The following is a 14173-nucleotide window of genomic DNA, read 5'->3' as shown; positions in this document are numbered from 1 at the left end:
AAGACATTTTTTTTTGCTAAAAAACCCACCCCTTTTAGTCCAAAATTGGGGGTCATCTTCTACACGGATAGTGAATGCACAGGGGTCCATCAAATGTCTGGGTTTTTGCCTTGGGTGGGCCAGAACGTGGTGTTCGGCAGGGTGATTGGGTGTTGGTTTGCCTGAAAAAAAGCTCAATGGCTTTGAGGGCGATTGCCCCCAGAAGGCTGAACAACTTTTCACCGCCACCAATTGCTCGGATTTTCACTTCTAAAGTTATGGAAACCCTAAAATACTGATTTCCTAATTTTGGGTTCAAAAAAATAGGGGTCGTCTTATACACAGAAAAATACGGTAAGTGGCAACCCACCCCCACAAGAAAAACCCACCCAAAGGACCTAGCTTGGTGCCACCAAGTTAGTGTTCTAGCAGGTATCTTTCTATAGAAAGAAGAATGTTAGATGTCGTCATGCTTTGCAGTTCACGTCGCTCCCTTCCCCATTCCCTTTTCTTTCATGTGTCATGTCTTTTAGGGAAGGAACTGCATTGTCCCTTGGAGCGCCTCTTTGACTGATGGACAGGATATGAATACTGGAAATAAGTTAGTTAAACAGAAACCTACAGAACTAGCCTGATTAGGACGACAACTGAACTGCCCTTCCCAGGTGGCTTAAATCCAACTCCCTTCCCCAACCGTCTCCTACCAGAGTAGGGATTGCTGCTCAAGCTGGCATCTCTTCCAGTAAGCGGGGTGGTCTGTGTGGGGAACGGGATGCTGTAGTAGTCCTGGAAGAGAGACGGGAGGAGAAGCTAAGGATGCTCATCTCAACTGGGGAGGATGAGGAGGAGGGAACTGGCCTCTAGGGACCAGAAAGCAACCCCAGCACACATCTGAAGCACATGACTCAGGACAAAGAACTGTTGTCTGCTAAGGATGCTGGAGGCTGTGGCTCTGGGAGGGGGAAATTACAGTCCCCAGGATTCCTTGGGGGTAGCCTTGTGCTTTAAACGGGCAGAGCGTGGATCTGCCCCAAGTGAAAAGGTTGGTGTCTTTGTGAAAAACAAGAGCTATATCTGAAGGGGCAGGCAAAGAAGGAGAAGACCAAAAGCAGTACCTTTGTTCAAAAACTGGGCTTGTTTATTAGTTACTGGCAAAGTACCACTCCCAGGTGTCACATAGGTTTAGCAGATGTTACGGGGTGGCATACAAATGTCATTGACAAAGACAATTTATTTTCAGTTTATTTCGGGTTTTGCATTTAAAATTATTCCAGTCTGCTCCGTTATGAAAGTGTTACAAACATTGCAAGAGAAGAACAAAGGTGTCCTGCTACACAATGCAGAACAGCGGGAGGCAGCATGTTTTCTAAGTAGCAATGATGATGATGTTATTTTAGGAGGGCAGAGGGAGGGCTGAATTTAACTCACCAAGGGGAATCTCGTCTGAAGCATCTGTAGGTCGTCGTAGCCATAAACCTGCGGCTGCAAGAGAAGCAGCAGGTTAGGGAGAGGCCCGCATCTCTCACAAGGGACGTTCATTTTTGCATTGTATTGTATTGGTTTGTTTGGATTCGCTTCCCATAAACCAGGATTATTTCAAAGGTCTTGGGTTGTTATTTTTTTGTCAGAGTCAGATGTTGCAACACAAGCAGGCTGGAGGCTGCTTTGATTGCATCTGGTACCGACTCCAGGTTGATTTCCCATGCTCTGTCCCTCCTGCCATGCTATGGTCAAGAGCCAAGCAGGATCTACTGGCATGGAACTATAAAGTGGCCCCTACTCACCGGGTAGGCGTGCAGCAGCCCTGGAGCCATGATGTATGGGTTCGGCAGCAATGGTGGCACACCTGGAGGCAGGTTGGGTGGAGCCTTCCCTATGGGGAGAAAGCAGAGTTAACTATGGACACCCCAGGACCACTGCCCCCTCCTCTCCCACAGGCACCGAGAAGCAGGGAGACTTACAATTAAGAGAGAGAGAGAGAGAGAGAGCATGAACAAACCAAAATTTTAAAAGTGTGTGACTGGCAATGTTAGATATGGAAGAGTAAGGATAAAGCTCACAGCTGAGTGGGAGGAAACAAGCTTCTGTGTGCAGAAGATGGCAAGTCTAAAGCCTGCTGTTCCTAGATGTTACTGGACTCCAGCTCCCATCAACCTCAGCCAGCATGGCCAATGATCAGGGATAATGGGAGTTGTAGTGCAGCAACGTCTGGCCACAAGTATTCCATGCCTGTCCTAGACACATGTCCCAACCAATCAGGGTATTTACAACCAACAGTATGGGATGATGGGAGTTGTGGTTTGGAAATACCTGGAGGGCAGAAAGTTCCCCATCCCTGGCTTAGGGACATAGGAAGCAGACTTCGGCCAGTTATAATACAATTAATTAATTAATTAATTAATTAATTAATTAATTAATAATATATTTATTTATACCCCACCCATCTGGCTGGGCTTCTCCAGCCACTCTGGGCGGCATCAACCAAATATTAAAATACAGTAATACATCAAACATTAAAAGCTTCCCTAAACAGGGCTGCCTTCAGATGTCTTCTAAAAGTCTGGTAGTTGTTGTTCTCTTTGACATCTGGTGGGAGGGCGTTCCACAGGATGGGTGCCACTACCGAGAAGGCCCTTTGCCTGGTTCCCTGTAATTTGGCTTCTCTCGCAGTGAGGGAACCGCCAGAAGGCCCTTGGCGCTGGACCTCAGTGTCCGGGTAGAACGATGAGGGTGGAAACGCTCCTTCAGATACACTGGACCGAGGCTTTTGGTATATGCAGCTCAGTATTGTTAGCATTGGACTTCCTTCATCAGCAGAGGGAAGGACTACATGACTTTGGAGGTATGTACCAACTGTGTGATCCTACAGTCTATGCCAGGGGCACCTCCAAGAATTGCTGGACCCAGCTCCTTTCAGCCACAGTCCGTGTGACTAATGCTCAGGGGTGATGTGACCTGCAAGTGCAGCAGCAACCTTATCCAGCCCTGCTCCAAAGTAAACTAGTCACTAGTGACAGGGACTAGACATAGCTGAAAAGGAGGGATTGGAGGGACAACGCAATGAAGGCGCACCCATGCTTCAGAACGTGTGGCACAGAGGGTGCTCACAGTGTTCTCCCCACTTCTTGCTTTATTACAGGGCTGGGGCAAACCTGTGACAAATCCCCCACAAGAGGTGGTTGGACTACAACTCCCATTAGCCCCACATAGGAAGCCAATGGTCAACGGCTCATAGGAACTGTAGTGCAACAACAACTGGACTCTTATAAGAGGGCAGGAAATGCGAGAACCAACCAACCATATAAGCACAGCTCTGCTGGCACTCTCCATTGTTAAAACCCCCCACCCTTTATACATCTGCCTCCTCCATGAGAGATCTGGAGGGTGGAAACATGAGAATGGGCCTTTTCTGCTGTGGCTCCCTGTTTGTGGAATCTTCTCCCCAGGGAGACTCACCTAAACACCTTCGTTACGTATCTTTCGGCACCAGGTGAAAACATCTCTTCAACCAGGCTGATTATTATTCTACAGTTTTCTAAAAATGTGTGTGTGATTTGTTATTGTTTTATTGTGTACATTTGTACCTTGGTTTGCGAATGCCTTGTGATTCAAACATTTTGGCTCCCGAACGCCACAAACCTGGAAGTGACTGTTCTGGTCTGCGAACTTTTTTGGGAAGCCAAACATCTGCAGCGGCTTCCGACTGAGTGCAGGAAGCTCCTGCAGCCAATCAGAAGTCGCGCCTTGGTTTTCGAACATTTTCGGAAGTCAAATGGATTTCCGGAACGGATTCCATTTGAGACCCAAGGTACGACTGTATTCGCATTCTGTATTTTTCTGCTGTAAACTGCCTTGGGCGCTTTGGATGAAGGGCGGTGTACTCGTTTTATAAATAATAGTGATATTATACGAATGACGGTCACATCAGCTCCAGTTCGGCTCTGGCAAACACACACTCACTCTCTCTGCTCAAAGCAGACGAGTGAGGCTGAAGGGAGCTCAAAGCTCACCACTTGGCTGGCTGCTAAAGAGGTTGCACTTGCCTTGCCTTACAGAGAGGGACACTGTCCAAAGAGGGAAGAGCAGAAATGTATATATGAATCAACAGCCGCAGGAACAGAACGTAAAGCAATGTTTAAAAAAGGAGCAGCCCTGCTCTCTCCTTTCTCATGCACACATGTGCATTTTAGCCGCTGGCCAGGCCTAGAGCCTTGAGGAAGCACCTGACGTCGTGGCAACAGAGCTGCGGGTCGTGGCAGTCACCGTGGAGTTGCCGCTGAGGCTCAGGCCCAGGCTGCTGACGCTGCTCAGGCTCGAGGAGGCGCTGACCACGGGGGGCGCAGCCGAGACGGTGCTGGAGGAGGTGGAGAAAGTGCTTGCGGAAGAATGGAGCCCGGCGTCGCTCTCCACACTGGTGTGCTGCAACAAAACCAGGAGGGGAAGCAGGAGAAGGGAGGAAGTCAGGATCTGCAAGACGGAGACCAACATGTCCGTGTGGAAAAGTCGCATGGCGCAGCAGAAAGGCGCATGTCAGAGCACTGCAGTTCAGCCAGCCACGGGTTCTAGGCTGGATGCATCTGGTTGCGGCTCAGGGGTTTGCTTTCGCACGCTCACCGCCCTCCTGGATAGCTACGGGGCAAGCTAGGCAGGATGTTGGGGGGCATGCACTTTGCAGGCCTCAAACTTAGATGGGAAGCCAAACACAACAGAGACAAGAGATTTACAACCATACAGATTTACAAACACCAGCAGACAACCTTGCATCTTCAGGTGTTCCTGCTCCTGCACAGCCAAGTCAGGGATGATGGGATCTGAAACTCACCAGTATCTGGAGGGTCACAGGTTCCCCATCCCTGGTTTTAAAAAACAAAAGCCTTACAACCCCTTCAGCTCTCGCAGCAGAAGAGGAACGAAGGCAGAGGAGATATGCTTGTTGACAGACTGCATGGTTTCAGAATACAGTTATGGGAGCATCTATTTTTAGTATTTCCTCCTCCACACAAAACGCCCCATAGACACACAAGGCTAGTATGTCAGGGAGAATAATATGGGGGGGGGGGAAACAAAATATTCATTCCCCCCCACAGCATATACATCACACAGGGCTCATACTGAATTGGTGGGGGGGGGGGGCAGAGAGAAACAAAGGGTGAGTTCCACTACATATATTTCGGGGGGGCCAAAGAGCAATTGGGGAATAAACCACTAATCTTGCACAAGCAGTTCTGTCTGCCACATGACAAGTAGTGCAACTCCCTGGCCTACTTTCCTGAGGTTTATCTAGCATCATTATTTAGCCTCAGTCATATGTTGAAGCTTTTTACCCTAGCTCAGAATCATGTTTTGTGACCCACTTAAAAACTGTCAAGTTACCTGATGACTTCTGTGTATGGCTAGTTGGTTTTACTTTGATTTAAAGGGTATTGTTTTGTTGTAATCTACACTGGGACATGGGATGTGGGTGGCGCTGTGGGTTAAACCACAGAGCCTAGGACTTGCCGATCAGAAGGTCGGCGGTTCGAATCCCCGGGATGGGGTGAGCTCCCGTTGCTCAGTCCCTGCTCCTGCCAACCTAGCAGTTTGAAAGCATGTCAAAGTGCAAGTAGATAAATGGGTACCGCTCCGGCGGGAAGGTAAACGGCGTTTCCGTGCGCTGCTCTGCTTCGCCAGAGTCCTGCTGGCCACATGACCCGGAAGCTGTACGCCGGCTCCCTTGGCCAATAAAGCGAGATGAGCGCCGCAACCCAAGAGTCGGCCACAACTGGACCTAATGGTCAGGGGTCCCTTTACCTTTTTACACTGGGGCATGACAACAAAATAAGAAGAGTTCTGCAGGATCAGGCCCATGGCCCATCTAGTCCAGCATCCTGTTCTCAGAGTGGCCAAGTAGTTGCGCCGATGGGAGGCCCACTCCGCTCACACACGGTTCCCAGGAACTGGTTTTCAGAGGCATGATGCCTCGGTCAATAGGAGGCACAACAACTCCCTCTTGGAAAGCAGAGAGGGATTCTAGTATAACCTCACATAAATTCAACCAACGGAGCTCTCATGTGTGCATAAATGTGCTCGTGCCCTTAAAGAGGGAGCAGTCAAAGCAGAAGCAATACCATGCATGACCCAGACAAGGGTACCTGGAAACAGACTGCTGTTGGGTCTTGGGAAGACAGACACGAACTTGCACTCCAAGCCCACTAATAGGCACCGCCGGCGCCAAAACCTTACTCTCCCCTCTCATTCCCTCTACTCACCAAGAGAGTGGAAGTCGACGTGCGGCCAGCAGAGGTTGACGAGGAGAGGCTGTTCTGAGGGGTGGGTAACGTGCTGTGGGGAGAGAGGGAAGGGAATGCTGATCAGCCCACAGCCAAATGGCTGGCAATGCCTGTGCCTGGCCTTTTCCATTTAACTTGACCTTTACAGAATCTTTGGCGCTATTCCATTGGTTCTCCCCTCCTTTTTTTTTAAAAAAAATTAAATTTATATGCTGCCCTTCATCCAAAGATCTGGGGGCAGTTTACTTCATTTCCATAGTTGTTTTAAAAACAGCTTGTTTTTAAATCAAATCGATAGAAAAATGGAATAAAACTGAACACACGACAGCCAATGCAGTGGTTTTCTTAGGTGCAAAATACAGATCCTCAACTTTACTGCAAAAGGAAGTTGCTAGCCCTCATGACCGAGCTTGAGAAAACTGCCTTAGGCAGAGTCCAGCTGTTGGGCCCAATTCCAGGGGTGGGGAACAGAAGATATTCATCTCCTCACTCCCCACCCCAACATCTGCCATGGCACCAGGTGACTCAACTTCAAAGGAAAGCACACTATTGGGGGTGGGATTGGGGTCAGTTCTGAGGGCCCCCTGCTGCTACCTGCTGTGTTGCGTGGTGGCCGTGCTGGGGAGCTCCTCCGTGTGGTTCAGGCTACTGAGCACCGAAGAGTGCTGGGTGGCCGTGGTGAGCAAGGATGCTGCGGACACAGTGTCATTGAGAGGGGTCGTGATGCTGGGGGCAGAGGGGGAGTCCGATTTCACAGCGGGGCCTGCAGAACCTGGGGGGGGCGGCAAGTTTGAAATAACAAGAGAAACACAGAGTTAAGGCGCAGATCACCCAAGCAAAACTTCTTCCCCCCTTCCCCTTGCAAAATTTGAAGCAGCATAGAAAGCAACATTAAAAGGGCAAAAAACCAAGATACAATACACAGTGACTGTTTTCTAATTTATGATAATTTAGAATTTTAATGGATTTTCATGTAATGCTTGATACTTCGAGTTGATGAAGGTGAATACATCGAAACAGGGCCCTGTCCTGGTTTCTGATCCATAACTGACTTCTGACTTCTGCTCAGTGATTGAAACTAAGACCTTCAGGTCGAATCTGACTATGAACTAACATGAACATATCTCTACTCATAAACTCTGATCTCTAATTCTGTAACGAATTATTGTGTTATACATATCCTTATGAGTTTGAGTTTGTAATCCTTGTCAGAATACATACTTTTGAATGGATTAGTTTTTGTTACAATTGACTATTGATTTGCAAGTAGGGACTACTCCCACTACTGAAACTTATACTGGCCAGAGTTCTTGGTGTGCTTTTTTCAAGATACAATACACGTCAAGTCCAGCCCAGCGCCCTGTTCTCAAAGGCGCCAACCAGATGTCTGCTAGGGGGCGCCTGCAAGCGGGAGCAGAGCGTGCCGCAGGTTCGCCAACACTGCTTGCTGCACAAATTCTTTGCGAGTTCGGCTCGTTTCTTCCCCCCTCCCCAACCGCAGGCATGCTGGAGAGGCACTGACCTTCGGCTGTCTGCGTGGTCTGCAGCTGCGTGGGCGGCACCGAGCTGAAGCCGTTCTGAGAAGAGAAAGAGAGGGGGAAAGAGAAGTCAGCGGCTGTTGATACAGAAACACATATTAGGTGCACAGATCAAGCATCGCCCCAACCCCAGCCAAGTACCCTGCTCTCAAACACCTCCCTATTTTAAAAGACTAGGATCTGTTAAATGTTTCTAGTAGCGACGCTCATCGTAGGCACTGGTCAAGCTATGAATTACTTGATGCTTTGAATGTGAGACCCAAAGGCATCCACTATTCCCCATATTCTTTCTAGGCCAGGGGTGGGGCAGCTGCAGCCCTCCAGATGTTGCTTGGACTACAACTCCCATCATCCTTGACTGTCAATCCTGATGGGAGTTGTAGCCCCAGCAACGTCTTCTTCCCCTGAAGAAGAGCCCTGATGGATCTAACCCCTTCTATTCCAGCATCCTCTTGCCGTCAGCCAGGTGCCTCTGAGAAGACAGAAAATGGGAGATTTTCACGTTCTGTGAAGGTTTTATCCTAATCCAAAAGAGACCACCTCTGGTGACAGAGTTTTCCACAGGCTGCCATGCTGATCATCATCGCTGTTGTGTTGTTAATAAGGCCCCATCTTAACAGAGCACACGGTCTTCTAATGCAACACACAAGTCAGTCAATCCCGTTCTCTGAGAAACGCAGAGGCGACCGGCAAGAAGGAATGGGGCATGAGATCCACACCCGCTCAACACTAGGCACTCGGGAACAAAGCTTACCTTGGCCTGGGTCAAGTCTTTTTGGGGCGAGGAGGAAATGGAGTTTGGGTACCGCCGGGTCTGAGTGGATCTCTGCTCGTACAGTGGTCCCTGAGCGCTGTTCTGGGAGGTATATGTTGCTGTAGGCATGGTGCCGCTCTGGTAACCCGGCTCCTGGCTCTTATTGGACGAAATCGTGGAGAGAGACTCGCTGCAGGTGAAAAAGAGTCAGGAGATTTCAGCATGCAAACTGCCAATGGGCTCCGGCCAATGGCGTGCAAGAAGAGACTTCCACCAAACTAAGCCTCCTAGAGCATGGGTTGGCAAACTAAGGCCCGGGGGCCGGATCCGGCCCAATTACCTCCTGGATCCAGCCCGCGGACAGTCCAGGAGTTGCTGCGTGGATTGGCATGGGGATTCTGATTGTTTGGGCTGCACCATTCCCCGCCCCCCCACAACTGCGTCAGCGCCTCCTCCCTCCCTCCTCCTGGCTTCTCCCCGCCCTGCCTAGAGGAGGAAGAGGGCTGGGCTTTGTTGAGCTGTTGGCTGAGTGCCATTTTAAGGAGCCCCTCTCCAGAGCCAGCCCTTTTGCGCTGCTCATCGTCCCTCTGCCCCTCGCAAGGCACAGGTAAGCAGCCACTGGGGCTCGTCTGGTGCTGTGGAGGAGGGAGGGGGGAGTCGATGGGGGGATTTTATTTCCCTTCAAAATATAGTCCAGCCCCCCACAAGGTCTGAGGGACAGTGGACTGGCCACCTGTCGAAAAAGTCTGCTGACCCCTGTCCTAGAGCAAAACATACACCAGGAGGCTTAGTTTGGTCAGAATCAATTCCACACTTCCAGAGTTAACACTAAACACATTACTCCTGGAAAAAGAACCAGCATAGATGCTAGAGGGCCATGAAAATTTGTGTCCTGGGTTTTTTAGATTCATCTACCCGTGTACTAGGGACGCAGGTGGTGCTGTGGTCTAAACCACTGAGCCTAGGGCTTGCCGATCAGAAGGTCAGTGGTAGATAAATAGGTACTGCTCCGGCGGGAAGGTAAACGGTGTTTCCGTCTGCTGCTCTGGTTCGCCAGAAATGGCTTAGTCATGCTGGCCACATGACCCGGAAGCTGTCCACAGACAAACACCAGCTCCATTGGCCTACAGAGCAAGATGAGCGTGCAACCCCAGAGTTGTCCGCGACTGGACTTTACCTTTCACCCATGTACTATCTGAAACCAAAGGGGCTCATTGGTTGCCAGATGTGAAATTTACTGGCACTATTTTCATCTCTCTTACCCCACTAAAGGCGTCTTTTTGCAGCCCAACATAGAGACACCACAGAGGATTGTGCCTGGGACTTTCTGCTTGCCAAGCTGTCTCCCACTTAAGCTAAGACCCTTCCCCCAAATACAACGTCAACAGGCTCGTCTCACCTTGCAGTACTCGTGTACAGGCTGCTCGGAGGCTGGCTGACGGAGGCGCTTGTCGCGGGGGCAGGCTCATACTCCGAGAGGACAGGCTCCGAACCGAACTGCAACGCCCCGAACTGCAAGTTGAGCCCCGAGATATCCGCAGAGCCGGGCATCTCCACTGCCAGAGCGGGAATCTGAGGAAGGAGAGGTGGCCTGATGAGCTGCCGACATGCAACCTGAAAGTGGCGTTCCCGCTCTCAAACTGGCAAACCATGAAGAGCGGAGGCTGCTAAGGCTTTCCACTTCCTTCTGTGGCAGAGGGCGTGCCTGGGTTTCAACGTCGCCTTTAGAGGCTCAGGGTTGTTGCATTTTTAAAATTATCACCATCATCATTCAATTGCTAAAAGCGTGCCACGCTTCCACGCTGCAACAACAAAAAACTAGTTTTAAAAGTAACAGGGTGTACAAAGAACTAAAAGCAACGAACGGCTGTATTATCAGCGTTCTACTTAGTAGTACAGTATATCAAGAAACAACCCCCCCCCCCCGTTTTCCCATGGATATATTAGGGTTTTGATTCAATTGCATCCTCCTAATCTAATCATATTGAGCCGCTGTGAGATATACGGGGATAGGGCGGTATACAAATTTAATCAATAAAAGAACAAATAATCTAATGATTTTCACCACTGCCCATTTTTCTCATTCCTTTCTAAGATGGCAGGTGGTGCATTTCCCCCACCCCCGTAAGACGCGAGGTCTTGAACAACAGAATCAAGGAGCTAGAAGGGACCCCAACCCCCTGCAATGTAGGAAGATTAAGAAACTTAAGAGTCTCATGCAGCTGCTGGGGGCTGAATCAGAGACCTTGTGCACACAAAGCAGCTGCTCTACAACTGAGATTCCACCCTTCCCCAGTACAATATCTTTGAGTCATCATCATCATAATCATCATTTATTTATACCCCGCCCATCTGGCTGGGTTTCCCCAGCCACTCTGGGCGGCTCCCAACAGAATATTAAAAACATGATGAAACATCAAACATTAAAAACGAAACAGGGCTGCCTTCAGATGTCTTCTAAAAGTCAGATAGTTGCTTATCTCCTTGACATCTGATGGGAGGACGTTCCATGGGGGGGAGACACTACCGAGAAGGCCCTCTGCCTGGTTCCTAGTACCCTCACTTCTCGCAGGGAGGGAACCAGCAAAAGGCCCTCGGCGCTGGACCTGTGTCTGGGCAGAATGATATGAGGTGGAGACACTCCTTCAGGTACACTGGGATGAGGCCATCTACAGATTCAGACCACTGGGTCCACCCAGCTCATTAGACTAGCCTCTGACGCTCCACTCCTGAGCTACGGGCCCCTTCCCGCTCACCTGCCAAGTTCATTGGGCCCTTTGGGGGGGCTGCCTCAAGCCTAAGCCCCGCGCCCTGCAGGATGGGAAATTCCTGTGTACCTTTGATGTCAAGGACGCTTTCTTCTTCTGCTGCTTCATCTTCTGCTGGGCTGGCTGGGGGCTGGAGGACTGGTTGTCCGAGGAGCCCGGAGACATCTGGGGGACAGGGTTAGTTTTGCTGGCCAGGGGGGACGACGGAGGCGGCGGGGCCGTGACGGACGCTGTCACCACAGGCTGCTTGTCCTGCAGGAACACTTCCATCATGGCGGAGGTGGGCGGGAAGGCCTGGCGCTTGGCAAACGGGCTGTGCACAGCGGATTCCGACGGGTTCTTCAAATCTGTGTGCCGGAGACGGAAGGAGGGTGGTCAAGCCCGGGACAGGAAACTCCTAGTTCCTCCTCCTTACAAAGCATCTGTGTATTAACCTATGAGCTTTGCCCCACCCACACCAACCTCTGGCTGCACCTGTTATTAGCATGTGGCCCCCAGATGGTTCCGTATGACACCATGCAGCCCCAGGCTGAAAAGTTCCCCCAACCCTGGTTTTAGACGCAGCGGGATCTGCAATAAAAGCCTTGTTTGTTTGATCACCACAGGCGGTCAGTCAGCTACCACAGACGCAGGACTGAATTTGCTGATGATGCCAAGACTTGCTATAGCATACGCTGTCCCCCCTTTATAGCTATGAGGGAGCCAGAAAGGGTCTACTGGTATGCAGCCCACACGAAGGCAGGAGGGATGTGTAGATTTAAATCAGGATTTAAAAATCAGTGAGAAAATAAAGCTCTCCGTCAGTAGTACGAATCTGACCACTCAACCCATGTTGATTTAGGGTATTACTTTTACCCGGAATACTTGTTTTTATTTTTAAAAAATGGCTTTTTAAAAAACAACAACCTAATTTCATAGCACACTTTGGCAAGCATTTCGAGGTAGTTTTTATGGTGAATTTTAACTGATCTTATACTTGGTATGGTTTGTCTTGTTAATGTTTACATACACCCATTAGAAATTCTGAACTATTATGTAATTGTACAGATACCCGAAATAATGTTACAGAATCTATTGCTAACCTAAAAAATGTCTATGGGCTGTTTGCTGTCTGCAACACTAATCCTACTCAAAGCAGACCCACTGCATAATATTGGAGATAATGGTCTCTTCTGTGTATGATTTTAGTTGGCAGCAACCCTAGGTTTGTAGGGAAGTGTGCAAATACTCAATTTTTCACAATGTTTTTATTTTCAAGGTACAGAAGCTAAATCTTGAGAAAACAATTGTTACAACAGTAAACAACAAATAATTTGTCCTGATGAAATTACAATTTTTTTTCATGCCAGGTATAAAGTTTCATTTGATAGCCTAAGAGATCACACTGCATTTTCCCCATGAGTGCTAGGTAGATCCTGCCACAGTCTGAACAATTTATGTATTCAAAAAACATTTGCCATCTGTTATAAAAGAAAAGTGGATTGCGTTTGCCCTTTGTCGCTCTCACCTGGCATGTTAGTTTCTCAGCCAATGCTGACTCTGTCAAACCAAGAATCAATATTCAACCCAACACTGCTTTTCCAACACCTGGCTATCACCATATGGGCCGCAGCCAACAGAAAGGCTAAGAGGTTATTCTTTAGGATAATCATGAGCAGATGGGATCCTAAGCCCAAGTAGTGCTAGCGCAGGGGACATTTCAATTGTTTTGTCGTAGCACTTCCTCAATTTACACTAGAATATGGCAATCTATTGTACACAAAAGTGCCATGGGCAATGGGACCTAGATGTGCAAATACCAAATGAAAAATGGAATGGCTTTCTGGTCTGGGAGACCGTTGAAATCAGTTTCTGCAAAAATATTCATATTTGAGAAATGCTCATTTACACAGAAAAAAGCCTCCTTAAACTCAGTGTATTTGGTAGAGGAACTAGTTCAGTTTAGTGATAAGCAGTAGGGCTAACATGCTTCTATTCAGATTACTTAAAATGAACCAATTATTGCTTAGGACAAAAAACTTAGCACTCATAATTCTTAAAAAATATATTTTTAATCTTTTTTTTTTTTTATTCCACCCTGGCCTCTTAAGGTCAGTTCAAAGGCTCTGACAAACCAGAGGTGCAGGGCCAGAGTGTTTTAGTGGTTAAGAGGGCCAGACTAGGACCTGGGAAAAATGAGGGTTCAAATCCCCGCTCAACCATTACACTTGCTGGCTGGGACCTTGGGCCAGTCACTGCCTCTTGGCCTCACCAACCCCACAGAGTTGTTGCGGGGATTAAATGGGGGGGGGGGCGACAGCGTGCAGCTCCTTGGAGGTAAAAGAAAGGTGGGATATAAATGCAAAATAAATAAGTGTTCTTCACAGGTTCAATTCTGGCTGCTGGAGTGGCCAGATACGGAGTTAGGTACACAATGGTACCCTGAACATAATACGTTCCGGGAGTCTGTTCGACTCCCAAAACCGTTCGAAAACGAAGGTGCGGATTCCGATTGGCTGCAGGAGCTTCCTGCACTCAAACGGAAGCTGCGTCAGACGTTCGGCTTCTGAAAAACGTCCGCAAACCGGAACACTTACTTCCGGGTTTGCGGTGTTCGGGACCTGATTTGTTCGACAATTAAGCCGTTCAAGAACCAAGGTACCACTGTAGAAGAAGAAGAAGAAGAAGAAGAAGAAGAAGAAGAAGAAGAAGAAGAAGAGTAGTAGTAGTAGTAGTAGTAGTAGTAGTAGTAGTAGTAGTAGTAGTTTGGATTTGATATCCCGCTTTATCACTACCCGAAGGAGTCTCAAAGCGGTTAACATTCTCCTTTCCCTTCCTCCCCCACAACAAACACTCTGTGAGGTGAGTGGGGCTGAGAGACTTCAG

General features: G+C 48.8%; 1 protein-coding gene across 33 annotated transcripts in view; it reads right to left on the bottom strand.

Annotated features, from left to right (window-relative positions):
- Nucleotides 1–14173, bottom strand: part of UBAP2L (ubiquitin associated protein 2 like) — a 46407-nt gene that overhangs the window by 9004 nt on the left and 23230 nt on the right. For 19 of the 33 annotated variants that reach the window (XM_083591021.1, XM_083591001.1, XM_083591009.1 and 16 more), the window contains 10 exons: nt 11378–11655; nt 9940–10112; nt 8541–8730; nt 7771–7825; nt 6843–7020; nt 6228–6300; nt 4203–4398; nt 1764–1852; nt 1408–1461; nt 684–765 (listed from right to left, as the gene is read on the bottom strand). In XM_083591021.1, coding sequence (XP_083447147.1) covers nt 684–765; nt 1408–1461; nt 1764–1852; nt 4203–4398; nt 6228–6300; nt 6843–7020; nt 7771–7825; nt 8541–8730; nt 9940–10112; nt 11378–11655 — 1368 coding nt within the window. Of the gene's footprint in view, nt 1–683; nt 766–1407; nt 1462–1763; nt 1853–4202; nt 4399–6227; nt 6301–6839; nt 7021–7770; nt 7826–8540; nt 8731–9939; nt 10113–11377; nt 11656–14173 lie in introns of all 33 variants that reach the window. The other 14 variants (XM_083590998.1, XM_083591003.1, XM_083591020.1 and 11 more) reach the window with 3 other exon arrangements.

The sequence above is a fragment of the Podarcis filfolensis genome (genome assembly GCF_964270895.1).
Source record: "Podarcis filfolensis genome assembly, chromosome: 16".
NCBI classification, from domain to species: Eukaryota; Metazoa; Chordata; class Lepidosauria; order Squamata; family Lacertidae; genus Podarcis; species Podarcis filfolensis.
The sequence above is the reverse complement of the archived record's forward strand: the minus strand, read 5'-3'. Positions and strand labels throughout refer to the sequence as shown.